This window comes from Dromiciops gliroides, chromosome 1 (assembly GCF_019393635.1).
Source record: "Dromiciops gliroides isolate mDroGli1 chromosome 1, mDroGli1.pri, whole genome shotgun sequence".
NCBI lineage: Eukaryota > Metazoa > Chordata > Mammalia > Microbiotheria > Microbiotheriidae > Dromiciops > Dromiciops gliroides.
In genome coordinates, this window is record NC_057861.1 from 684,747,461 (window position 1) to 684,773,725 (window position 26,265).

General features: G+C 36.3%; 1 protein-coding gene across 1 annotated transcript in view; it reads right to left on the minus strand.

The window, feature by feature from the left end:
- Positions 1-26,265, minus strand: part of PKD1L1 (polycystin 1 like 1, transient receptor potential channel interacting) — a 166,545-nt gene that overhangs the window by 47,342 nt on the left and 92,938 nt on the right. The window contains exons 24-37 of the mRNA XM_044001117.1: positions 23,462-23,704; positions 22,815-22,928; positions 22,530-22,687; positions 21,915-22,015; positions 16,391-16,586; positions 14,708-14,791; positions 12,183-12,393; positions 11,371-11,477; positions 8,592-8,808; positions 6,677-6,850; positions 5,661-5,780; positions 5,487-5,556; positions 4,038-4,084; positions 3,277-3,448 (exon numbers count right to left, since the gene is read on the minus strand). Of these exons, the coding sequence (XP_043857052.1) occupies positions 3,277-3,448; positions 4,038-4,084; positions 5,487-5,556; positions 5,661-5,780; positions 6,677-6,850; positions 8,592-8,808; positions 11,371-11,477; positions 12,183-12,393; positions 14,708-14,791; positions 16,391-16,586; positions 21,915-22,015; positions 22,530-22,687; positions 22,815-22,928; positions 23,462-23,704 (2,014 nt within the window). The remainder of the gene's footprint in view (positions 1-3,276; positions 3,449-4,037; positions 4,085-5,486; positions 5,557-5,660; positions 5,781-6,676; positions 6,851-8,591; positions 8,809-11,370; positions 11,478-12,182; positions 12,394-14,707; positions 14,792-16,390; positions 16,587-21,914; positions 22,016-22,529; positions 22,688-22,814; positions 22,929-23,461; positions 23,705-26,265) is intronic.

Below are 26,265 nucleotides of genomic sequence, written 5' to 3' on the forward strand. Positions count from 1 at the left end.
ACAGATTAACTACGTTCTTTGGTATTAAAAGAACTAGTAGACAGAAAGATCTAGTTGAAGACACTTGTCAGTAATATTTGAGAGCATGTGGAAAAATACTACAAAATTGGAGACAATCCTGGTTGTACAAGAGGAAAGACAATGGGGACTATAAACTATAGAGCAGTGAGCTTTACTTAAATTACAAGAGAAATTCAAGAATGGATCATTAGAGATGGATAGTGAACATTTAAAAGAAGGACTGATGACTACAAACAGCCATCAGGCCTTCATCAAGAACAGGTGATGATAGGGGCAGCTAGGTGGTGCAGTGAATAGAGCACCGGCCCTGGAGTCAGGAGTACCTGAGTTCAAATCCAGCCTCAGAATCTTAACACTTACTAGCTGTGTGACCCTGGGCAAATCACTTAACACCAATTGCCTCACTAAAAAAAAAAAAAAAAAGAACAGGTGATAGTGCCAAATTAACCTTATTTCCTTTCTTGTGGGAGTAATTAAGTTGTCAGTTGAAGGACAATATAGTAGATATAATTTACCTTGATTTTAGCAAAACATTTGATAAAGTATCTCAACCTATTCTTGTAGAAAAGCTGGAGAGAAGTAAACTAGAACATAATACAATGAGATGGGTCCAGAACTATTTGCATGGTCACATTCAAAGAGTAGTCTTTAATGGTTCATTCTTGTCTTGGGAGGTGTTTTCCAATGGAGTATCCTGGGAATCCTGGAAAAGGTGCTTCATTCACCTTGTGTTGTTTAATATTTTTTATCAACAACTTGCTTAAAAGCATAGATGTCATGCAGGTCACATTTGCAGGTGACATCAAGCTTGAAGGGATCACTAGCACACTGAAAAAGTCAGGATCCAAAAAGATCCTACACTGGGCTGAATCTAATAATCTAGTAAGGTAAAATTCAATCCAGATAAATATAAAGTCTTACACTTGGGTCCAAAAATGGTGCATTTTACCAGTATATTAGGAGAGGTAAAGTTAGACAGCAATTTATCTGAAAAGATGTTAGTGTGCTGTAGGTTTCAAAAGAAAAAAAAAAAAACCTGGGGGCAGCTAGGTAGCAAAGTGGATAAAGCACCGGCCCTGGATTCAGGAGGGCCTGAGTTCAAATCCGGCCTCAAACACTTGACACTTACTAGCTGTGTGACCCTGGGAAAGTCACTTAACCCTCACTGCCCCAGAAAATAACAACAGCAACAACAAAAAGAGTGATATCTCTTCCAGGAGGATGAGGGGATAGCCCTTCTGTACTAGTCAGGCTACATCTGGAGTATTGAATACTGGGCATTTATCTTTTTTTTTTAAGTGAGGCAATTGGGGTTAAGTGACTTGCCCAGGGTCACACAGCTAGTAAGCATTAAGCATCTGAGGCCGGATTTGAACTCAGGTACTCCTGACTCCAGGGCCAGTGCTCTATCTACTGCGCCACCTAGCTGCCGGGGCATTTCTCTTTTAAAAGGGTATTGATAGGCTGAGAAGATCCAGAGGAGGGCAACCAGGATGGGGAAAGGTTTTGAGTCTGTCATATGAGAATCAGTTATAGAACTGATGATATGGTAGCTAAAAGACTATCATAGAAAAAGGTGACTCAATGTCAATGTTTTTCTGTTTGGCCCCACAAAGTTGAATCAGGAGCAATAGGTAGAAATTGTGAAGCAACTATGTGTTTAATGTCAGAAAAATATTCCCTAAAAATTATAGAAGTGTAAGAGAGGAATGGGCGACTCCAGAGGTGATGGCGTACCGCTCTCTGAAGACCTTCAAGCAGAGGCTGCATAACTATTTGTCAGGTATCTTAAAGAGAGGATTTCTTTTGAGTTTAGATTGGGGTTCTGTAGATTGTCATTGATACAGGGATGTGCTGGCTTCAACCCTAATTGGCTGGAGAGATGGCTAAATGTTCAGTGAGAGCAATTACATCTCAGAAAGCTTCAAAAGCTACAAATCAGGGATTGATTTATGGTTTTGCTGATCGTCTAAACTTTTAAAAGTGATGAAGAAAATGTTTATAATGCAGATTAAACCTAAAAGCGTCTTGTGCTTATACTTTTGTTTCCTGGAGAACTGGATGTTAAATTGCACATCTCTGCTGAGGACTCTTTAAACTCTAAAGTCTGTGCTGTGATAAGCATATCATATAGATTTTCCTTAAGGGACTTTGAGAAAATCAGGGGGAAAATCATTGCAACATACAACTATTCAATTTTATAGGCTTACTAGGACCTTTTATTATATATAATAAATCATTACTAAAAATACCAACCCTCTTATTTTAACAAAAGAGGAAACTCCAAAGAAGCCTAAACATGTTTGTAGTTGCTGATTAAAAACTGATTAAAAATTGTTTTTAGTCACTGAATGTAAACATTTTTAGCAAAAATTGTTCCCCCTTTTTTCAGGAGGGTCAGGACCTACAATTTCATTCATGTATGGAAGACTCAATGAGGAACATTTTTTTTTCTGCCAAGTTAGATATTCTTCAAATTCTAATTTTAGTGAATTGCTGTGGTCAAAAAGAAGTAAAATGACTTAGTCAGCATTACACAACCCACATTGATTAGAGGTGGAACTTGAACTCATGCCCTCCATCTCTGAGACACTGATTCTCTATCCCCCCACACTCAACGGCTACTATTTGCAAATTGTCAGTTCTTAAAAAAACTTATAATTCATAGAAAACTTTTTGTGCATTTCTATTGATTGGCTAGGTGTGCCCACATCTGGTTAGGGCATATCCCAAACATTCCCATATCTTGTTGGGCATATTTTATATATGCTTACATCTGGTTGGAAATAAATAAATATGTCTTATTAAAGCATTACTTGGGTTTAAACTTTGAGTTGTCTAAATGTGTTCATTTGTCCTATTTCTCAAATGGCCTGTAACAGCTTCCTCATTTTTTTTTCTTTTTTTTGTGAGGCAATTGGGGTTAAGTAACTTGCCCAGGGTCACACAGCTAGTAAGTGTCAAGTGTCTGAGGTCAAATTTGAACTCAGGTCCTCCTAAATCCAAGGTCAGTGCTCTGTCCACTGCGCCACCTAGCTGCCCCAGCTTCCTCATTTTTTAAAAAAAGGTTACATTTAAGAATATTTTCCAGCATTTCTTTGGAACTGTTTTAAGCATGTTCATCCTTCACCATGGAAGACTGGTATATATATGTGTGTGTGTGTGTGTGTGTATACACATACATATATATGTGTGTGTGTATATATATATATATAGAGAGAGAGAGAGAGAATTGTTTTGCACTCTGAGTTTGACCTGAGGAGCAGTTAGAATGCACATGGGATCCTTTTGGAATAGGTCTAGCAGGTTCAGTACTGTAGTCCCCAAAATGGCCAGAGTATCTGAGAGAAGCAGCATAATTTTCTTGTTTCTCCTCATTCTCATTTCTAGGGGAAGCCTCCAAAGTAAATCCTTCCAATGTGTCTTGCTACAGAGAGAAAAAAGAACAATGTTTATTAATATTTTAGCATCGGTAGAAATGCAAACAGCAGGGCTGCTCAGAAAGATTCACAAGACTGAAACAGGGAAGGCTTTGTGCACTAATCCTTTGGGTGAATTCTGAAAGAATAAAATTATGGGAAAGAAAAGCGAGAGGCCACAATGATTCAGACTTTGTAGAATCTATGAAGTAATGGCAGTATATAAAGGATGGAACCAAAAGGATATTTATGCGGGAAGTTAAGAAACTACCCAGTATTACACTTCAAGACAGGTACAGTGCATAATACCTGAACATTCTATTCAAGAGGTTTTTTTGTTTGTTTGTTTGTTTTTTTCGGGGCAATGAGGGTTAAGTGACTTGCCCAAGGTCACACAGGTAGTAAGTGTCAAGTGTCTGAGGTTTGATTTGAACTCAGGTCCTCCTGAATCCAGGGCTGGTGCTTTATCCACTGTGCCACCTAGCTGCCTCTCAAGAGATATTTTAAAAGGCAGATTTTTGAAATTCTATAGTTTGAGAATTCACCTACAGAAAAATCAAAAGTAAAAATTGTGGAATTAGCTACTAAACGATTTACCTCATATTCATTCTGTGAATTCTCTGTCCATTGATGGAAATCATGACCTGATGAAAACAAATTAGAAGCAGGATGTTGAGCTGAGGAATATAATTAAGGAGTGATAGAATGTTTTCCTTGTGTTCATCCTTCCTCTAAGCCAAATAACCCTTCTTTGAGAACCAGAAAGTATTTTGTGACACTGATGCCATAATGTGGACTCACCTCTAACAACCATTGTGGCCCAAGCAAACATTAATTTGAAGAAAAAAATTTAACCCCCCAAAATAATGGATAAGACTTCTCCTCACCCCCACCTGGGGGCTTAAAGTCTTTATATTTCCCAGAGTACCATATATACATATATCTGGTTTCTGCATTTAGGCTGTGAAATTAGAAGCTAGCTTGGGTTGTAGGTCAATTAGTCCTATTCCCTTATTTTTACATGGGATGTTCAGTCCCAAAGAGGTCACGTGATTTATCAATGGGCATACACATATAGTAAGTGGCAGAGCCAAAATTTAAATCTGGGCCATCTGACCCTAAATACAGCACGTTTTCACCCACACAATGCTATTTCTTCATTTCTTTTTCAAAATACTATTGATTAAGAAACAAATATCAGTTCGGATGGCTGTATTCTTAGAAAGTAATACTTCTTTCTTCTTCCTCCTTCCTTTTTAAAGGCTGGGTGTCTCCCTATCTCATTGAGGGTGGAAATACATAGGCCATTCATAAGCTTTATCCTACTACTGATCTGCACAAAATCTTTAAATTACTCCATTTCCTATTTGGGCCAATTCCCTCCTCCTTTAGCAATCTGGTTGCCTTCTACTTCTGGGGGGGCTCACCATTTAAATGCCAAACTGATTGTGGGCACCTGAATGGCATAGCCCATTGTGGTTCAAAACCCCCAAGCTCAGGATATCCACCAACTTCAGCTTCCCCAGTAGGTGGGGTTACAGGCAGATACCACTGTGCCTCTATTTTCTTATGAAAACAACAACAACAACAACAAAGTAACTTTCTCTTTTGTTTGCCAAATCTTACCTATGACAGGAAAAATACTTTAAAAAATTGTCCAAATGTGTTCTATTTTTAAATTTTATTTTTTCTTGATGCCTTTTGCTTTTTTATATCATATTCATTTCTGAATATACTCCCTCAACTCAATTAGGAAGCCATTTGTTTTAACAGTCTTTAAAATAGAAAAACAGTAAGTAAAATCAACCAATATTGACAATGTTTGATAGTATGTGAAATATTACACACGTATAGTTCCCCATTTTTGTAATGATGGGAGGTAGGTACCTTTTCTTAACTTTTTCCCAACATAGGTCCAGTTATTTTCCAGCTTAAATTGATATGCTATTATTTCCCTGACATGGTTTTTAGGCTTTACTATATGCAGATATACATTTATTCATCTCTGTATATGTATATGGGGTACTGATACTGTATACTCCTTACCCTTTGCTGAATATGTTGGAGATCTTCTTTGGGATTTACATTGGTCTTCACTGGGATTCCTAGTGGTCCTCTGTGGAGGTAGAAAGGCAACTTTATTAAGCACTTTCTTTCCAGTGCAATAGCTATTACAAAATGAACAGGTCAATCCAACAACCCAAACCATTTCATTTTTACCTCACTGAGCCTGAATAGCAGAGATAACAATAATGCCACTGGAGAGATGATGAAAATGGAGAGCACACCATTCATTAATGAGACCACAGAGACATCAGGAAGGCCAACTTCAGGAAAGTGCTTTTAAAAAATTACATAGTCCTGTGAAAAGTCATACTAATTTCAAAAATATCAATAATTTTACTGGAAAGACATAATTTACTTTGAGGCAGAACACATACAACATGAATGTATAAAATTTTAATTCTATAAAATTTCCTTTTATTGAGATTTCCTTTCTTGTCCCATTATACTGAGAGATCCCTCCTTTACTGGAAATTTAAATACACACACACACACACACACGTGTGTGTGTGTGTGTATAAAATTTACAAATTACTGGCTAAGAAAAACTGAACAAGACTTTTAAAAAATTTCACATCCATCACCCTTCATATTATGTTACATATACAATGAAACAACTGAAGCCTTTCCAACATGTAGTACAGAACCAGATATCCAACAACTGGTTCAAAATCTTCAAAATATGGAAACAGAGAGGCTATTTCATAGACAGCTGCTGTTTTAGTCTTCTTAAGTACATTCTCCAACCACCCAGAGGTCATGAGAAAGTTAGCAGTTTCATAGTATAATGAAGGAGTACATATTTAAAGTGTTTTTCCTTTCATCAAAAGTCATTACAAGATTTCTCTCAGGAATCAACATATTTAGTCAAAGATAAGAACTTAATTTCAATCCTTCATAATTATTTCCATGACATTAGATCTGTGCATTCCAAAATGTGTAAGTTCCATGATTAGATTTATTTGGTCCATTCTGACCACCTTTCCTGACTTGATTTTCTTAAGTAACACATAAATGAGATCAATGAATCCATTAAAGTATCAAAGTTATTGATAAATAATAATCAAGACTCTTCCAACCTTCCTGATCTTCCAGAATTTATGATTTTAATAAGATTCCAAAATATAGGTTTGATTTCAAGACCACTTTAAAGATTATATAGTCACACCTACCTCTTCTTGTTCCATGGTAATTAATGCAGCGTTGATGGACATATAGCCTAATACCAAGAAAAGGCAAACTGTAAGCCTCTCAGTATGCGTGAAGCAACTATAAGATGGACGGCTATATACTGATATCCACATGTGGAAATCTTCTAGGTACTCAGTGAATTTGGAGTACAAAAGCTAAAATGAAGATAGGCAAAAGTACTATGATTGATACAACATACAAACCAGAAATCTGTGAATATCCTGAAATCTTTGTTGATATGAGAAATGCAGTATTTGATGGATATTTGATGATTTTATTAAGGAATAATTCATGAATGTTGTTTCTTATAATTTCTTGTATAGTTTAAGTTGTTCTGCAAACACTTTCCAATATACGGTGTGGTTTAATATCAATCCAATGAAGACTTACTAAGTTATCTCCTTTGTTAGTTCTATACTAGAGAAAGGAGACTAGGAATTGGAAGTAATTTGAGAAGAGGCTACAAAAAATATGGTTCATCCATTCACTCAGCAAGCATTTATAAAGTGTTTTCTATGGCTAGGCACCAGGGATACAAAAACAAAATGTTCTTTGGTGCCTGCTTTTCAAGGACTTTATATTCTATGCAGGGTAGGGGGCAAAAAGATGGCAGGGGAAAGATATTCTGTATAGAAGATAGATTTAACATAGAGAAGACAAAAGAAATGGGGGAAACAAGTAGGGATCTATTGCAATTGTCTTAGTGAGAGGTGACAAGGACCTAAACTGAAATGATGGATGTGGTGGAGGCAGGATCCATGAAATTTGGCAACTGAATGGATATGAGGGCTGTGTAAGAGTGAAGACTTGAGTAATGTGAACCTGGGAGGCTGGAAGGATAGTAAAGCCCTCAAAAGGAATAAGGAAGTTGAGAAGAAGAAAGGTTTGGGAGGGGGTGGGGGGTGGGTAATAATATGTTACCTTTTAGATCTTTTGAGTATAAGACTTTTATTATAGTTCCAGTTGAAAATGTCTTCTGACACCTAATCCAGTGTTCTTTCCACTATGCCATAATGCCCCAGTACAGTGAAATAGTCCACTGGGCTATGTTTAATAGGTTCATAAAAAGATAATATCAGATAACTCTGGAACAAATTCATTGCAATGACAGACCAATGGAGCAGAATGTTTTTCTACTGCATGCTGGTCAGTGAAATCATATCATGATGATTTTTAAATGCTAACATCTTTGTTGCTTCAAAGAGAATGTTCCCACCATTAGAAAATTCAGGAAAGAATTATCTCTAACTTTCACAAGTATGCCATAGATTTTGAGAAAATTGGAGGACATCCAGTTTAACTGCCTCACCTTTTTATAGTTGAGAAAATTGAAAATGAGAGGATAAATGAATTACCCAAGTTCATACAGGTAATAAGGGGCAGTCAAGACTTGAACCTAGGTCATCTGACTCTAAATCCATGGCACTTTTCACTGTATCATGCAGAGGTACAGCCAAGAAAGATAGCAGCAAGGTGTTGTGGAGAAAGGATTGGCCCTGGATACAGGAAAACCTAGGTTCAAATTACACCTCAAAAACATACTGGCTATGTGACTTTGGTTGTAAAGTATATCGGATTTATCATCAGAAGATCTGGATTCAAATCTCAGTTGTACCACTTACTAATTTTAACTTTGGATAGGTAATTTGAACTCTCTGGATCTCAGTTTCATTATCTCTAAAATGAAAGGCTTAGACTAGATGAACTCTGAGATCCTTTCAATTCTAAATCTTATGAACCTATTAGTGACCCCAGGTAACTTTCTAAGACTGAGCTGCCAAATAAGAAGTCTTCTAAACTGCTAAAACCACACAATCAGACCCCGAAAAAGTTATATCCCAAAGAAATACTTTGAAGAGTTCAAAAAATAGACATCTGACTTCACTTTTGACTTACTTTCCTGAAACCAAGTCCATTTTTGACAGGTGTGAGCTCTCGATCAACTTTCCCTTCCCACTTGTTCACGGCTAACCAGCATTCAGCCGGAAAGAACCAGCTTGTTCCCATGATCAGATCTTTCACAATCACATGGCTGATATACCAACTTGGAGAACATCCACTGTTATCGTGCCAAAGGTGGATTTTCCAAAGTGGGCCTATATTATTTGGAATACTAATGATACATACATACATACAAAAAAAATTAGCAATCCACTATGGCCTTTTTATCTCTTCATACACTGGTCATTTATTTTTATGGTAAATATCTCATCAACTAGACTCTACTAATATGTAAATTCCTGTTAATTTGGCCTTAATAGGACTCTATGAAGAAAAGGCTTGCTTGTAAGCTTTTGTCGTGATAGACAAAGAGGAAAACAATCACAGGATCTTTTTAGCTGAAGTGAATTTAGAGGAAGATGAAGAGTAGTGTTGGCTATGCATGATCAAGCATAAAATTATATGTACTAGAACAGTGAGAATGGCAAAAAGCTCTTTGTTAAGCTCAACACTAGAGAGACATTGTTATTTAACTGGAAGAGGGCTGAACAAGTTAGTAAAGCTATGGGTTCAAATCACTTCTTAATTGTCTGATGGTACAAAATTTCCTCATCTGTAAAAGAATAATACCTACTTCCCAGGGTTGTTTTGAGGGAATTACCTTGTAAATTTCAAAATGTTAAAACCTCTAATCTTTAAAAAAAAAAAAAAGACAACAATTGTTGTCTTTTTTTCAACATCATCACTTCTCCTTAATCTTATCCTCTCACTTCAAGTCACTGGACTCATTTTAACAAAGAAAAACGCTTAAATAAAGCTAACAGACTGACCATACTTGTGGCTCCTATGACTCTATCAATAGAAAGTGTGTTTCTTTCTAATCTTCCTATAAAGGAAGATTGTTCATGAAAATGCACCAAAATTCTCCTTGTTTGTGTCATTTACATCATTATAGTCTCTGTTTACATTCTTCTGTGGTTCAACTTTTTTCACTTTTCATCATTTGCATCGTCTTACTATGTTATTCAGTTCTTACTACTCTAACATTCATCATTTCTTATTACAATATGATATTCTGTGATAGTCATTCCAATTGATTGGCACCCATTTTGTTTCCACTTTTTATTATTACGAAGAGTGCTGCTATGAATGCTATATGTGTTGTTCTTGTTATTAGCTAATTTTATGTTGCATTTTAAGGGTTGAAAAGTGCTTTACACATATTCATTAGCTCAAGGGATCCTCACAATAACCTTGTGAAGTAGTATTATTACTATCTCCAATTACAGATGAGGAAATTAACACTGACAGAGATTAAATGACTTGTACTGGACTTCAGAGACAATTAGTATCTGAGGCAGGACTCAAATTCAGATAAACCAGATTCAAAACTCAGTTCAATATCTAATATACCAATGACTTTTCTTTTTTATTTATTATTTTCTTTCTTTCTTTCTTTGTTCTGAATTTAAAGACAAAAAAGGATATTTTAATATATACAGCACAACATAAAAAGAGGATTCAATATAAAATCATGAATTTCCACTTCAGTTTACTTCTTTAAAAAAAAAACCCTATGTAAATGAATACTATAAATAATTTTCAAAGCTACCCTGCTTTTCTGTGCTTCCTTCTCAAAAAATGCAAATGATTTCCAGTAAGGCTGAACCAAGTCCCAGTACCACTAGGAATGTGTTTGTGAGCTTACTTCCCAATAGCACATCCAATACTGACTGTTTCTATTTTTTATAAAATCTTTGCCAATTTTATGAGTAGGAGATGAAAACTCAGCATAGTTTTCAAATCTGTAAATGGAAATCACTCATGAGTGATTTGAAAAAATATTTTATATGTTTCTCATCATTTGCCTTTCTACTTCTGAACAGTGTTGGGCCATATTCTTTGACTCTTTATCTGTTGGAGACATGTTTTACAGGCTTATACTAGCAAATTTTTAACTGCCTGTCTAGTGTGGGAAAGAAAATCCACACAAGACCTTTAAATTTAATCTCAATTAATCACATGTTCTCTATCACTTTCTTAAGTCTAGGAAATCAACAAAATAATAAATCAAATTCTAATTTGTAATGTTTCCTGATTTCTCAGATGTAAATGCTCATGCTCAACGTTTCACTATCATCTCTCATAAACTAGGACAAACTGGCTTTAGCATACCCCTAGAACAGAGCCTTTCCTTTTGCTAGACACCCAGGATGTTATGATCCTAGTTTTAACCCTGTTCCCATTTTACAGATAATTTATCACTCCTGGCCCTTCAGCTCCATATATCCCCCATAACTATAGCTCTTGAATCATAAATTATTATTTTCCTATATATGCATAGAAACTTCTCACTGTAATCCCTTTTCACCATCTCTTATCAGTCTTTCCCCCAACTACCCCAAATCAGAAGGGCATCAATCAGGGCCATGGAACTCCACTAACAACATAACTTGTTAAATTTCTATCCTGACCCCTACTTCAGGTGGGGTCAAGGAGAATACTATAATGCTAAGCAGTTCAATACTATAAAACATATTGGGAAAAGGGAGAAAAATGTAATTGATTTAGGAAAATAAGCTTTTAACAGTTTTGAGGGAATTCAATATACAAATTGACATTCTTAAATGCAAATATGTAATATTTGTATTTCTTTTAAAATGTTTGCTAATTCAAATGGGTCTTATCTTTCAGTATGTCTGAATGAGTAAAATTCAGCTGTATTTCAAAGTACCTTATTATAAAGGTATGCCTGGAGTTCCTTTCAAACAGGGGTTTCTCTGGGCAATAGAGTTCTCTGGTCTCTGAAAATTCATATTCTCCATAGAAAACAATGTGAACCTTCACATGCAAAGAGACAGGAAAACAGGAAGCCATTAAATATGGGCACAATGAGAATTAAGATGAATTAAGTTTAAAAAAATCATCCATCTTCATCTAAGTGCATTTAGTTTTCTTCATTCTAAAGACCAATTTGTAAGTTACATCCATTTCTATATGTAACCATTAATCTAGAGGCCTATGCCTTTGGTTTCAAAGGGTATCCTAAATAACCTCCTGGATAGCATAGAAATGTTGGAGCTGAACCCATAGTCAATTAGCAGTCAAAAACAGTTATTGAACACTTATTGCATGCTTTCTCCTAGATTTCCCTTAATTCAATAAATTGGAATTGAGAGTCTCAATTATTTTATAGTAGGTGGAGAATCTCTAGCTTTGAAGGTCCCACAAAAAATTCAAATGATTTGAATATGTCATCAGTTAGTTTGGTGATAGCTATAGGACTATAACAGATATAAGCTACTTATAATGCTTTTGGGGGGGGCGGGGCAATGAGGGTTAAGTGACTTGCCCAAGGTCACACAGCTAATAAGTGTCAAGTGTCTGAGACCACACTTGAACTCAGGTCTTCCTGAATCCAGGGCTGGTGCTTTATCTACTGCACCACCTAGCTGCCCCCTGTAATGCTGTTTTACTCATATTAACTAATGCCTCTAAATATCATTATATTCCTGAATTATGTCCCTTAAAAGGTTCTCCAATTACCTTTGCAGTCAACTGTGCTGGGGCTCGAAAACCTGTGTCAATAATGACTACGTAAAACTGTTTGTCTCTAGCCTGGGAGCTTTCCTGTAAGAAAATATATCCATCCTTCTTTTGTTCATGTAGGTCTCTGCTTTTGCTTGCAATGGCCAGAAAAGCAAAAAGAAGGATAAAAAGCATAACAAGAATACTAGGGAACAGGTTTCGTGGGATGCTGTTAAGAAAAGGAAAAAAAAAGACTAGTTAGTGATTGAAGTCCACATTTTAATAGTAATGTTCATAGAGAAGCAGCACGCTCTAATAGTTGTACAAGTTGGAGAACATGGATTTTTACCCTCAATATCAAAAGAGATTAATGAGACTACTAGCAAAACAACATTACATCTTTGTACCTCAGTAAGAGAACTCACTTACTATAAATATTATATGTGATAAGATCATTGTTTTATTCATTATACCATGCTCTGCTTTTATCTGCAAAGAAGTCGTGGAAAGTCACAAAAACCTCTCTTTCACTAAAAAGGTGATCTCAGAGCAAGTTCCCTGATATGAATAATATTAAAAATAGAAGATATTAAGCAAGATAAAATATAGAACTTTATGTAGCAAAAATCTATATCTAACACATATATTTTCTGGATATAATATTTGGCATTTTAGAACCTGACCAGTGCATTAATTTATTTTGTTTAGATAAATAATTCAAGAAAACATCATTTATCATTTAATACGCTGAAATAGATTGTACAAACAAATTGATTACTAAACTAGTAAAGTGAGAAATAAAGAAGGTATAGTTTATAGCTTCAATGAGCCAATGGTATGCGGAGGTGGGAGTATAAGATGTGTTTATGAGTAATTAAAACACAAATAAAAATATAAGTGCATAAAATGAGTACAAAGTGCTATAAATTTAGATCAGGGAGTGATTTCTACTGCTAATGTAATCAAGGTGAAATTTGAACTGAACCTTGACAGACTGAAAGGATTTCAAAGCTATAAGAAGACAGAAGAGGAAAAGGGAGGACATTCCACCAAATTATAGAGGTGGAAAAACTTAAAACATGCTCAGGGGGTGGCAAACAATAGAATTTCACTGCAACATGGGATATATGACACAAAACAGTGTGAAATAAAGGTTGGAAAGAGTAAGTTGTAACTAAATTGTGAAGAGCTTGAATTCCAGGTTAGAAATTATGGCTTTAGTAGGCACTGTGGAGCTACTGAATATTTTTGTGCAGCAGAGTGGTGTATCACATTTGTACATTAAAAAGGCAAACTTGGCATTGGTATCTAGGAGAGCATAGAGATTGGAGACTGAAAAACAAGTAAGGATACTACTGCAGTACCCTAGGCAAGAGGCAATGAGGATCTGACTAGGATGGAACCTACAAGATTAGAGAGTAACAAACTGAAAGGAAGGAAGACAAAAGATGTTGTGGGAGCAATTAACAGTTCCTCATCTGTAAAAAAAAAAAAAAAAGAGCTGGAGAAGGAAATGGCAAACTTCTCCAACATCTTTGCCAAGAAAACCCCAAATGGGTCACGAACAATCATACAACTGAATAACAACAACAAAAACTAGTCCATTGCTTTTGTTCACGAAAAGGAAAATTAATAAAAACAATTGTCTTCAGTAATAGAAATGCTAGTTTTGCAGCTACACAAGCATGATATGAAAGAAAAATGTTGAATGATGTGACAAAAAGATCACCAAGAGAAGTAGTAGTTTTTACATATAGGAGGTATTGTATATATTTATATGTATTTTTATCAATGGTTTTCAAAGCTTCTCAATATTGAAAATGTTATATATATATATACACATATACATATATATGTATATATATGTGTGTGTGTGTGTATATATATATATATATATATATATATATGACACATTATAATGAGTAACACAAAGCTGTGGGGAGGGATGTACTCATTTAGAAAAAATAACTTGAGAAACCCAGGATCCTTTCCCAAAATGGTGCTAATACTTGTAGTTAACTGATTGTGAAATAGTTAGTTCCCTAGTGTGGATGAGAACCCTCTGATTTTCATTCTCTGTTCTTATCCCAAATTGATTGAACTTGTAGGACTTTGGGAGAAGGTGTCAAAGAAGATGAGGGTTATAGGGATGAATCATTAGAAGATGGTGGTACCATTAACACACATAGTAAAGTTAAGGAGAAGACCTAATTTTGAGGGAAAGATGAGTTCAGTTCAATATATGTTGAAGATGTCTATCAGGCAGTTGGAAATAAAAACTGGAGCACAAGAGAGAGATCAGAGCTTTACAAAGAAACTCAGGAGGTATTTCCAGAGAGTTGACAGTTGAAGTTGTGGGCATGAAATTACAAATAGAGAAGATGTGAAGATAGAAGAGAAGAGGATGAAGGACAAAACACTAAGGATCACCAATCTTAAGGGATAAAAGAAGGAAGAAAAATTAACAAAAGAGAGAGAAAAAAAATGATTGAAAGGATTCCTTGCCAGATGAAATATCTCTTCATTTAGTAAAATTTGCTTACCTTTTTAATAGAGATACATCACTTATTTCAAAGTTGGCACTGAGTTTTCTTCTGACAACAGTGAATGTTGTGAAATGATTGTAACTAGAAGAATAATATCACTTAGTATAAACAATTTAAAAGTTAATAATAAAATTTTAATATCATCATTATAGCAGTTTCTTGAGTACATACTCCACATTCTAGAATTTTACTTTGAGATATCTGTTATAAGTGTGAAAGGGGGAAAACTTCTAATAATCATTGTTGCTGTGTTTACCAAGTTGAAAGTATACAATTGAAATCTTTAAAAACTGTACTTTTGAGTTATATTTTAAATAGGCTATAAAGTCTTAGATAAGCTCTTCTATTTTCCATTTTGTCACTAAGCATGGTATTAGTTACATTTTAAATATTACAGTGAGCTATATATAATTTTGCAGGCTTTCAGTATCCAAAAGGATGTTTGCTTTGCTCTGGACAAATTTAGCCTAAAGAAGATAATTACAAAAATGCATTTTTCATAAGGAACTGGCTTATCCTAAGGACCTAAAGGAAATTTATGACTGGAATAGGAGATGGGGGGTGATCATGGAAGGAGAGAGAGTACATGATAACTGTTGAATTGGGGAAATTCTACACCAGTACATATAAAATGTAAAAATAGTCAGAGGAAGTATTCCTGTTTCTAGAATAGATTTTCTGAAATGAAACTATGAATAATTATGAATAATAATCCCACTGGATAAGAAACCATGGATAGGTTACTATGGATAAGTATCTATACCAAAAGAGGTAAAACTCATATCAATAAGGTCCTGAATCCAATGAAAGATTGAAGTCTAACCAAAAAAAAAAAAAAAGAAGAAGAAGAAAACTGAAGTCTAGAAGGGAAGGTCCATTCCTAACTTAAAATAGATACAATTGGGGCAGCTAGGTGGCGCAGTGGATATAGCACCGGCCCTGGAGTCAGGAGTACCTGAGTTCAAATCCGGCCTCAGACACTTAACACACACTTACTAGCTGTGTGACCCTGGGCAAGTCACTTAACCCCAACTGCCTCACTAAAAAAAAAAAAAAAATAGATACAATTGCTAATCCACTGGTCAGATTGAAGGAACAATGGATAGAGTACTAGGCCTGAAGTCAGGAAGACTAATCTTCCTGAGTTCAAATCTGGCTTCAGTTACTTAGTTACTGAGCAGTTGTGTGACTCTGGGCAAGTCACTTAACCCTGCTTGCCTCAGTTTCTCATCTGTAAAAAGTGAGCTGGAGAAGGAAATGGCAAACTACTCCAATATCTTTGCCAAGAAAACCCCAAATGGGGTCATTAACAGTCAGACACAACTGAATAACAACAAAAACGACTCCGTTATGTTCACAAATAGCAAAATAAATAAAACAATTGTCTTCAATAAAAGAAATGCTAGTTTTGCAACTACACAAGCATGATATTGAAAGAAAAAATGTTGAATGATGTGACAAAAAGATCACAAAGAGAAGTAGTGGTTTTTACATATAGGAGGTATTGTATATGTGTGTGTGTGTGTGCGCGCATTGAGAATGTTGATAGAGTGTTTACTGAGAACTAAGTATACATATGACATTATAATAAATAACCCAAAATTGTAGTGGGGAGGGACGTATTCATTTAGAAAAAGTACTTGAGAAACCCAGGATCCTTTCATAAAATGGTGCTAATACCTGCAGTTAACTGATTGTGAAGTAGTTCCCTGCTGTGGATAAGAACCCTCTGATTTCCATTCTCCATTCTCATCCCAAAATAGGCATCGGATCCAGTGGAAACTGACGGTATAATTCACAACATTAGCTAGGTATTTATTTGTAGGTTTTTGGTCATAATCAGCATCCAACAAGGATAAATAACCAGATGCTACATCTAAAATTAAAAAAAAAATACTGTAAATGTTCAAAATGGAATAACAATTTCCTTCAAAAATCAAATACAGCATAGTAGACTAGAAATTACTGTAGCATTCAATTATGTTTTTCCTCTTATGCCCAAAGCTCATGATAGATTTGCAGCTAGAAGAGACCTAAGAAATCAGCCAGTCCAAGCCTCTCAATGAGATTTGAGGAAACTGAGGCCCAGAAAGAGGGTGGCAAGCAGACTAGGTCAGATGGGTAGTCAAAAGCAGAGTGGTTATTTGAATCCATATACTATGACTTTAAATGGAGTGTTCTTCCCACAAATGTTAGCAGTTTCTGTTAATCTATACATGAAATATTTTTAAAATATATACTGAAGGGGGCAGCTAGGTGGCGCAGTGGATAAAGCACTGGCCCTGGATTCAGGAGGACCTGAGTTCAAATCCAGCCTCAGACACATGACACTAGCTGCATGACCCTGGGCAAGTCACTTAACCCTCATTGCACCGCAAAAAAAAAAAAAAAATTTAATTAATTTAATTTAAATTAAATTAAAATATATACTGAATATAATTAAATATTTATATATATATATATATATAATATTTTATGTACTAACAAAAGCCTCACATATTCACTCAGAAGGGTTTTCAATTACATAAGGTATTTGTTATTTAACACATATCAATCTCAGAGTTTCTTGGTTCTTAGGTCCAGATGATTATAACTAAAACTTATATCCACAGTTCTTTGTCCTTGATATGGTACTTTTCTCAGAATAATTGTATTATTTGTAAGTGACAAAATAAGAACAAAGTCACACTATTATATGCATTGAGATAGTATAAACCACAATTGATGTTACTGAGATTGTAATCTGAGTTTAACAAATAAAAAAGTGCCTATCTTTTAAGGAAGCACTACTTTAAAAAAAAAAAAAAAGGACTGGGTCTCCCTCTCTTGCCCTGATTTTAAGTACAGGGTTTCTTCTCAAATCCAATTCCAGGGTTGATCAGCACAAGTGCTTTCATCTGCTCCGATTCTGGTCTAGGCCAGTACAACAGCCTGGTGGTCACCCAGCTTCTAGAGTCCCATTATATTGAGGCTGACACCCAGCCAGTGCTCTACATCAGAAATTCCAAGCTCAAAAGATCTGCCAGCCTCAGCTTCCCGGGTAGATGAGATTATAGGTGTGAACTCCTACTCCTTGAAGATAGCCCTCTTGGGCTACTTCTATACAACATGAGCAGGCTGAACTGGAACCCAAAGTTCTGTTTAGTTTTGAACCAAAAGAAAAATTTTAGCGGCCTAAAATGTCTGTCAATTTGCAACCTTCAAATTTTAAGTAGTGGTCAAACCAACATGGTATCACTGAATTAAAGAACCTTAAAAACAACAGTATCATGAAAAACATTTCATATTTTAGAATTTCAGATTGGGGTTTCTGTATGAATTTGGTAACAATAATGATAACAATTATTATTATTATAACTAGCATTTATATAGTGCTATTCTATATTTGTAAACTATATTATATAGTTTACAAAGTACTTTACAAATATGATGTCACTTATCCTCCCAACAACCCTGTCAATTAGGATCGATTATTATTTTCATTTTGCAGATCAGGAAACTGAGGCAGACAGAGGTTAAGTGACTTATCAAGGGTTATACAGGTTTCTGAGGCTGGATTTGAACTGACTTCAAGAATAGTGTTCTATCCACTGTGTCACCTCCCTCCTCCAACTAGAACACCGGAAACAGAGTAAAAATCTATTCTAAAGTACATCACTGGACCATCCAGTTGCATTTTATATGTTCAATTAAATACCATAATTCTAGGTAGTAGCAGAGTTTTCTTTATTAAGTGGAATTTTGGACTAGATGTCTTCCAAAGTCCCATCCAGCCCTGAAAGGCCATGTAATCAAGTGAGAAAAAAAATATTGAAAGAATTTAATGAACTAATTAATTAATTTATCTATGCTTATTTATTACATGCCTATTATATACAAAGCTCAGTAGAAGATACAAAATGAGTATAAGACAGAAATCCCTTCCTTCCCTTTATGGTCTAAGCAAAAATGTAGGTTGTCTGTGTGTACATATTCAAAGAATACAGAAGCATAGAATCTCAAAGTTGGAAGGAACCCCCAAGGATATTTATTTTAAATTGTGCACAAGTAACAATTCCCTTGTATCAAGACACGGGGACACTAGACAAAGCAGTACAAGACAGCATAACATTAATTGCCAACATAGCTGGCACAACGAATGGAGGGCTGGACCTGTAGTCAGGAAAACCTGAGTTCAAATCCAGTCTGATACACTTACCTGCTGTGTGATGTTGGGAAAGTTACTTAGCCTCTGTTTGCTTCAGTTTCCTCAACTGTAAATGGTGATAGTAAACAGCACCTACTGTGCAGGGTTGTTGTGAGGTAAAGTGCTTAGGACAGTGCCTAGCATGTAACAGGCCCCATAGAAATGCTTATTCCCTTCCAATACCTTTCTTTTCTTTCCCTTCCCCTCCCTTCCATTTTCCTTCCATATAAAGCAAAACAAGCCCTCACCTGGAAATAAAGCCTCTTGAATTCTAGTTCTGTCTTGGACAAGTCCTAATTGTACTAGGTTTCAATTTCCCCATCAGTTAAGATACTTGGACTAGGTGATTTATAAGATTCTTTCCAGTTCTGTCATTTTATATGTTAATTAATTATCTTCTATGAGTAATATAGACCAGTGCTTTTGAAATTTTGTAAAATGTTTTGAGCACACACTACTACTAGGTGCATATTTGTTTATTTATACAGTATACACGTGTATTACTATACTATAACTGCACATATTGCAAAACTTCCAGAAAAACAGAAATTAAAAAGGATGAGAAAATGAAACAACATTTTGATCCTTGGTTTTGCTATAAAAGCTGAAAAAGATACCTCACAAAGATATGTAGATCCAAGTGGAAGAAGTGCATCACTGACTGTTTATGAAGAGAAGATACTGATTTTTCATCTCCATCCAAAAATTATGCAAAGGTTTTTGTCAAAATTAGGCTAGCAAGCATCCCTCTCCCTTGATTTTAATCACTTGTTCTTGTATACTGATTGGAGAGTACTGCGTATTTTAATTTCTATCAAATGGATTCAAAACCCACAAAATCTTCATTTTAAAGATTTTTACACGGGTTAAAAGATTCTGGTTCCAATTTTTCAAAATGTGAAGATATCAAAAGTTTGGATAGGTGTCATACTAACATATTGGGTTTTTCTGTTTTGTTGGGTTTTTTGTTGTTGTTGTTGTTGAGGCAATTGGGGTTAAGTGACTTGCCCAGGGTCACACAGCTAGTAAGTGTCAAGTGTCTGAGGTCGGATTTGAACTCAGGTCCTCCTGAATCCAGGGCCGGTGCTTTATCCACCTCACCACCTAGCTGCCCCTCTTTGTTAGGTCTTTGTTAGGGACAGTTAGGTGGCGAGGTGGATAAAGCACCAGCCCTGGATTCAGGAGGACCTGAGTTCAAATCTGACCTCAGACACTTGACACTTACTAGCTGTGTGACCCAGGGCAAGTCACTTAACCCTCACTGCCCCACAAAAAAAAAAGAACCCAAAGAAGGAGTACATATCCAAGAGAAGAAAATGGTTAAAAGTATCAAACACTAAGGAGAGGTCAAGAAGAGAAAAAACTGAGGAAAGATCCTTCTGTCAGACATCATTGCTAACTTTCAAGAAAATAATTTGAGTTGAGTAGGGAGCCAAGACTAAAGAGGAGCTGAGGACCTAGGAGCCTAGGAAGATAGTGATGCCCCTCATGAAATCAAGTCAACAAGAATTTATTTATCATCTATTGTGTAGGGGGCAGCTAGGTGGTACAGTGGATAGAGCACTGGCCCTGGAGTCAGGAGGACCTGAGTTCAAATCCAACCTCAGACATTTGACACTTACTAGCTCTGTGACCTTGGGCAAGTCACTTAACCCCAACTGCCTCCCTAAAAAAAGAAAAAAAATCATCTATTATGTGCCAGGCATTGTACTAAAAGCTGGAACATTGTTTTGTTTTGTTTAAGAAAAACAGTACAAACTCTCAAGGAACTCCAAGTGTAATGGAACCAAAAAATTAAAAGTCTAAAAGATGTGTGGCTTTGGGGGAAAGATACTTTAATGGGATTGATAGTACATCCCAGCCATGCCTACTCATTATTTTTCACAAAGAAAATGAAAAATTTTTGTAGAGTGGGTAGTATTAGTAACATGCCACTGCCCTGGAACAAAGAGCCAGTTCACTGAGGGGCCAATAACCTGGGAGACGGTGTGAGGATGCTGGGGGATGGGATGGAGGGATGCTTTTGCCCACTGAGCTGTAGTGTGTGCCTGGCTCTAAGTTATGTTACAACTACCTTAAGGGGTCAAAGGTAGAGAAGCCAGTGGAAGGAGGTGGTAGGGTAGAGTGATGAACTCTACTTGTCAAAGAGGTGGTTTTGTTGTGTTGGAAATGAGCCTGCATGTGAGAAAGATGAGATGTGACTAACCCACTTTCTCACTACTCTCCAATTGGCTTATTACACACACCATGGGTGAGGCCATGGTGTCCACTCTGGAAACCAATGGTATAAATAACAGTAGTCACAGGATTTGTAGAGAAGCAGAAACACCTAATGGAAGAAATGGGACTTGAGCTAGATCATAAAAGATGAGTAGGAGTTGGATAGACATAGAGGAAAAGCATGGACTTTCAATTCAGGGATTACAACTTAGGGGTGAATAAAATGAGCATTTTCAGAGGAGCAATAAGGAGACCAGATTGGATAGAACAGGTGACAGAAGATACAGAAAAGTAAATTTGGCCCAGATTGTAGAAACATGGCTAGCAACTGAACTGTACATTCTAAACAATGGGGAGCCATTGAGTATTTTCAATGAAGGAGTGACACATTAAAGCAGTGTTTTAGGATGATTAATTTGTCAGTTGTGTTTAGTATGAATTGGAAGGGGAGAACTTGCAGATAGGAAGACCAGTTAGGAGGCAACTATAATTAATCATTCATTCAAGAATTTGTTGAGTGTCTACCATGTATTCTGTGTTCTATCACTTGGACAGCTTATAAATCATCCTTACTCACTAATACATGTGCTATCCTGGGATTCTACTCTATCATATTATGATTTTATGACTCTATTCAATTTAAAATAAAATACATATTTATTCCATTAAAGACAACTCCTTGCAGGTTTTTTACATTTATGCTCCCTGAGGAACAGTCAACACATTGGTGTAGGAGTGACACTTCCCATGCTATATAAATGAGACTAAAGTTCTAAATCATAGGTACCTTTCACTGACCTTTCAGGGAAACAGCAGGTATATAAATCTGAACAACTTGTTCATCCCAGGAGCGAATCTGTTTCACGTTAAAAGTAGACACAGTAGGTTTTTCAGAAAATCTAGGAAAAAATGACAAAGCAATGGTGATTCTACTCCTGCTAGGTTACCTTATATGTTATTACTTTCCATTAGAAATCACTTTAATACAAGAAATCCTGAATAGAAAAAATGTATTGCTGGGGCCCTGCTAGGAACACTTTAGATCTTAAATACACACTCGTCTTTTGCTCACCAAATTATCGATACTACTGTTTCTAAAAAGCTATATAATAAGGGAATAGATACTACCATAAGAGGTAACTGGGTAGTTCAGCAGACAGTGCTGGACTTGGGCATCAGGAAGACTTGAGTTCAAGCTTTCCCTCAAACATTAGTTGTGTGATCCTTGGCAAGTCACTTAAACTTTCTCAACTTGTTTTCTCATCCGTAAAATGGAGATGATAAAATCTACCTCACATGGATGTTGGAAGGATCAAATAAGAAACCATTTTAAATGTGCTTTGCAAATCTTAAAGTGCTATATAAATGCCAGTTATTATTGAAAATTAGCTATATGGTAAATCTGAGACCCACCTGACAAGCAGCATTATGGGGAAAGTTCTTGTGCTGGTTTTAGAAAATTCCACTACTATCTGTAGAGATTCCTGGGAGGCCTCAGGAAGCCCAGAGAAATAATGGAAGTTCACTTTGTCACGATACAATGAAAATATTGTCTTATTTTGACCACCATCCTATCAATACAAAAAGAAATAAAAATCCAGCTAACATTTTTCCTTGAAAGTACAAATGGTGCTTTAAACAAAAGTAATCTCCTGCAACCTAAAAGGCAAGTAGATGGTTAAGAACAGTTCTCCATACCTGAGCATCACTCTTCTCAAACACTACTCTTATTGGACTCTCCAGTCTTTGGACATTGATCTTCCTTTTGTTAGTGCAGTTGTAGAGACTCAGGGTAACCATGCTCCCATCAATCTTTCAAAATAACATATTCCATCTTAATTGCAAAATATAAAACCATACTTAACTCTTTTAAAAAGTAAATGTAAGTGAGGTAGATTAAAGTATTTATTAAACATTTTCTTTGTTGACAGGCGCTAAGCTAAACAATGAGAATACAACTACACGAAGAGAGAGAGAGAGAGAGAGAGAGAGAGAGAGAGAGAGAGAGAGAGAGAGAGAGAGAGAGAAACAGCCCCTACCCTCAAGGAGCTTATATTCTAGTGGAAGATGACAACACATAAAATAGAGTTGGAAAAACAGGGAGAGTGGGAGTAAGGTATAAAAATACAGGGAATTAGGAACTCCAGCTAGGTTAGAAATAAGCACAGACCTTCCTCAAATGGAGGTTCTTGGCAAGAATTCACCAATCAGAGTTCTTCCTTTGTCTTTGACCACTAACACTTAGTCATTGGATTCCATTTCCACAGATGATCAATCAAAAATAGGATCTTGGGATATAACGCTCATTTTCAAGAGTATCTTATGTGTCAACTATCATGCTATACCTGAATAGGAACTCTCTCCACCAAATATGGATATTCCTTGAAGTATATTAGCTGACTGATGTAGCACTGGCTGTGCAATTCCATTTTACCAGAGATGTGCTCTTCAAGGGCATCTGGTAAATAGACCTTAACAGAGCCAACATGCTGAACAGAGTTGTGAAAAGTATAATGTAGACTTGTCTGGAATTCCAGCTGTCCAGTGCTAATATTAAACTGAAGTTCCTTACTGGAAGAGACATAGTTCTGAAACAAAGCACAAAAGCATGTCAAGAAGCCTTAAATCCTCATCTGTAAGAAGTCATGCATCTTTGAAGAATGTAGAACTATGGAACACTCATGACCCTGAGACAATGCAGAATACCCTTTAGCAAGTCACTGGACTCTGCTCCCCAAGGTGTGTCTTTTCTTAAAAATTTCTGAAAATACAATGTGAAATGTAATCTGAGAATTAAAAAAAATATAAAACAAATAAGGGGAGAGAACTGAAAAAGACTAAAGAAATTATTCTCACCCTCACCCCACCATCAGATTTTCATTTAAACAAATTAAATTTACCGAAGGGGAGGGAAGAAAGAGGGAGAGGGGAAGATAGAGTGTGGGTGAGAAAAGGGAGAGAGATGATGGAGGGGGAAGGAGAGAGGAAGGCAGAGAAGAGGAAGAAAATCAAGAGGGAGGGAGAGGAAAAGGGGAATAAATGGGAAGAGTAGAGTAAGAAGGGAGGGGGACTTAGTGAAAGGAGAAAGAAGGGAAAAGAGAAAGAGAAGAAAAGGGGAGGAAAGGGGGAGTGAGGAAAGGGATGGTAGGAGAGGCCAAGAGGGGGGAAAGAAGGAGAAAGGAGGTAAAAAGGGAAGAGAAAGAGAGGGAGAGGAAAAGGTGAAAGGAGGGGTGGGGAATTAAGGGAAGAAAAGGAAGGGGAAAGGAAGGAAGGGAAAGAAAGCAGAAAAGGGAGAGGAGAGGAGGACAGGGAAAGGGAGATGTGTGCAGCTTAGTTACAATGAAAATAACTGTGGAAATCCTGTCTACCAAATCAGGGCACAGAGGAGGAAAAAAGAGAAAGAATTGATGGACTCATATTTGTTTGTTTTCCTTTCCTTGTAATCAACATCAAATGTCAATGTTTTAGTTTATTTCATATGAGATTGATCCACCATTGCTATTATCAACAAGTAATTTAGTAGATTATGCCTTTACATAATGTTTCATTTATTCGGTGAAAATATCTGTTCTCATTAGGGGCTCTTAGAACACCAAAAGAACATTAACTAAAATTAGTAATTAGATTTGAGGATGAAAATGTGACCACAAACAATAGGTTTGCTATTTTCTGTCAGACTGAAGCAGAGGCAGAAATAGGAATTTTTCCTGGAGGGAAATATGGGAAGAATGCATGAGAGGGAAATGGGTAGGAGACTTCAGGGAAAGACCTCAAGGCCACCAAGAGGAAAGAACTCAGCTTGAGTGAATGAAGGGTCTAAGGACCCCACCTCTGGCACACAGTGGCCTTCATCTTCATAGACGATTTCTGTATGAGTCACTTGTGTTCAAGTATGCTAAGGCAGAGAGAAGGATGACCTATCCCTGAGAAAGTATGGTCTTCCTCCCTTCAGGGGAACAAATTATTTCAATACTTCAACCCCAGAAGGACAGAGTATGTAGATGTGGAGGTTGGGCAAGTAGAGAAGAGAAAATTCTATTATGCTTGTCTCTATTAGTCTCAGGATATGTTTAAAAGGTATAATAAGTATGGTAGTAGATGACCAGGTCTTAGAGCTGTAGTTAACACTGGTGGAAGCAGAGATCATCATATGAGGGATGTGGGGACTATGGCATGGGGCCAGCAGAAGAGTATGAGTCTTGGGGACAGAAAGCCAGAAGACCACAGAGGGAGAAGTCTGCCCATTTAAATTTCAGTACATTGGGAAAAACTCCATTCACCCTTAACCTAGTTACAGCTCTAGACTCAAATGACTTCATTAACAACATCTTCTAATGAATACAGCAGCAATCTTATTTAATATGGGTCAATAACAAAGGAATCAATAGAAGCATTATCACCCAATAAGCTGATGGTGAACATCGGTCAGGCAACAATGATAAATGACATGAGTTGCTCTTTTTGTGGTGGCAAAGAATTGGAAACTGAGGGGATGCCCATCAGTTGGGGAATGGCTAAATAAGTTGTGGTATATGGTATGTGGTAATGGAATACTATTGTGCTGTAAGAAATGATAAGCAGGTGGATTTCAGAAAAACCTGGAAAGACTTACATGAATTGATGCTGAGTTAAATGAGCAGAACCAAGAAAACATTGTATACAACATCAACAACATTGTGTGATGATCACCTGTGATAGACTTAACTCTTCCCTGCAATACAATGATCCAAGACAATGCCAAAAGACTTATAGTGGAAAATGCTCTCCACATCCAGAAAAAGAACTATGGAGTCTGAATGCAGACTGAAGCACACTATTTTCATTTTTGTTGTTGCTTTTTTGTTATTGTTTTTGTTTATTCTTTCCTGCATTTTTTCTTTTGTTCTGATTAATGTGAAAATATGTTTAACATAATAGTAATGCATAACCTATATCAAACTGCTTGCTAGCCTCTGGAAGGGGGAGAAAAATTTGGAACTCAAAAAATATCTTTATATGTAATTGAGAAAAAGTAAAATTTTTAAAAATTAAAAAGCAATGATATATGACATAGGATGCTCAATTACATTACCGAGGCATGCTCCTAGAGCCACTGCAACAGAAATAATACTACTCTAGAATTGTTTTTAAAAAATAATGAATGCCCTAT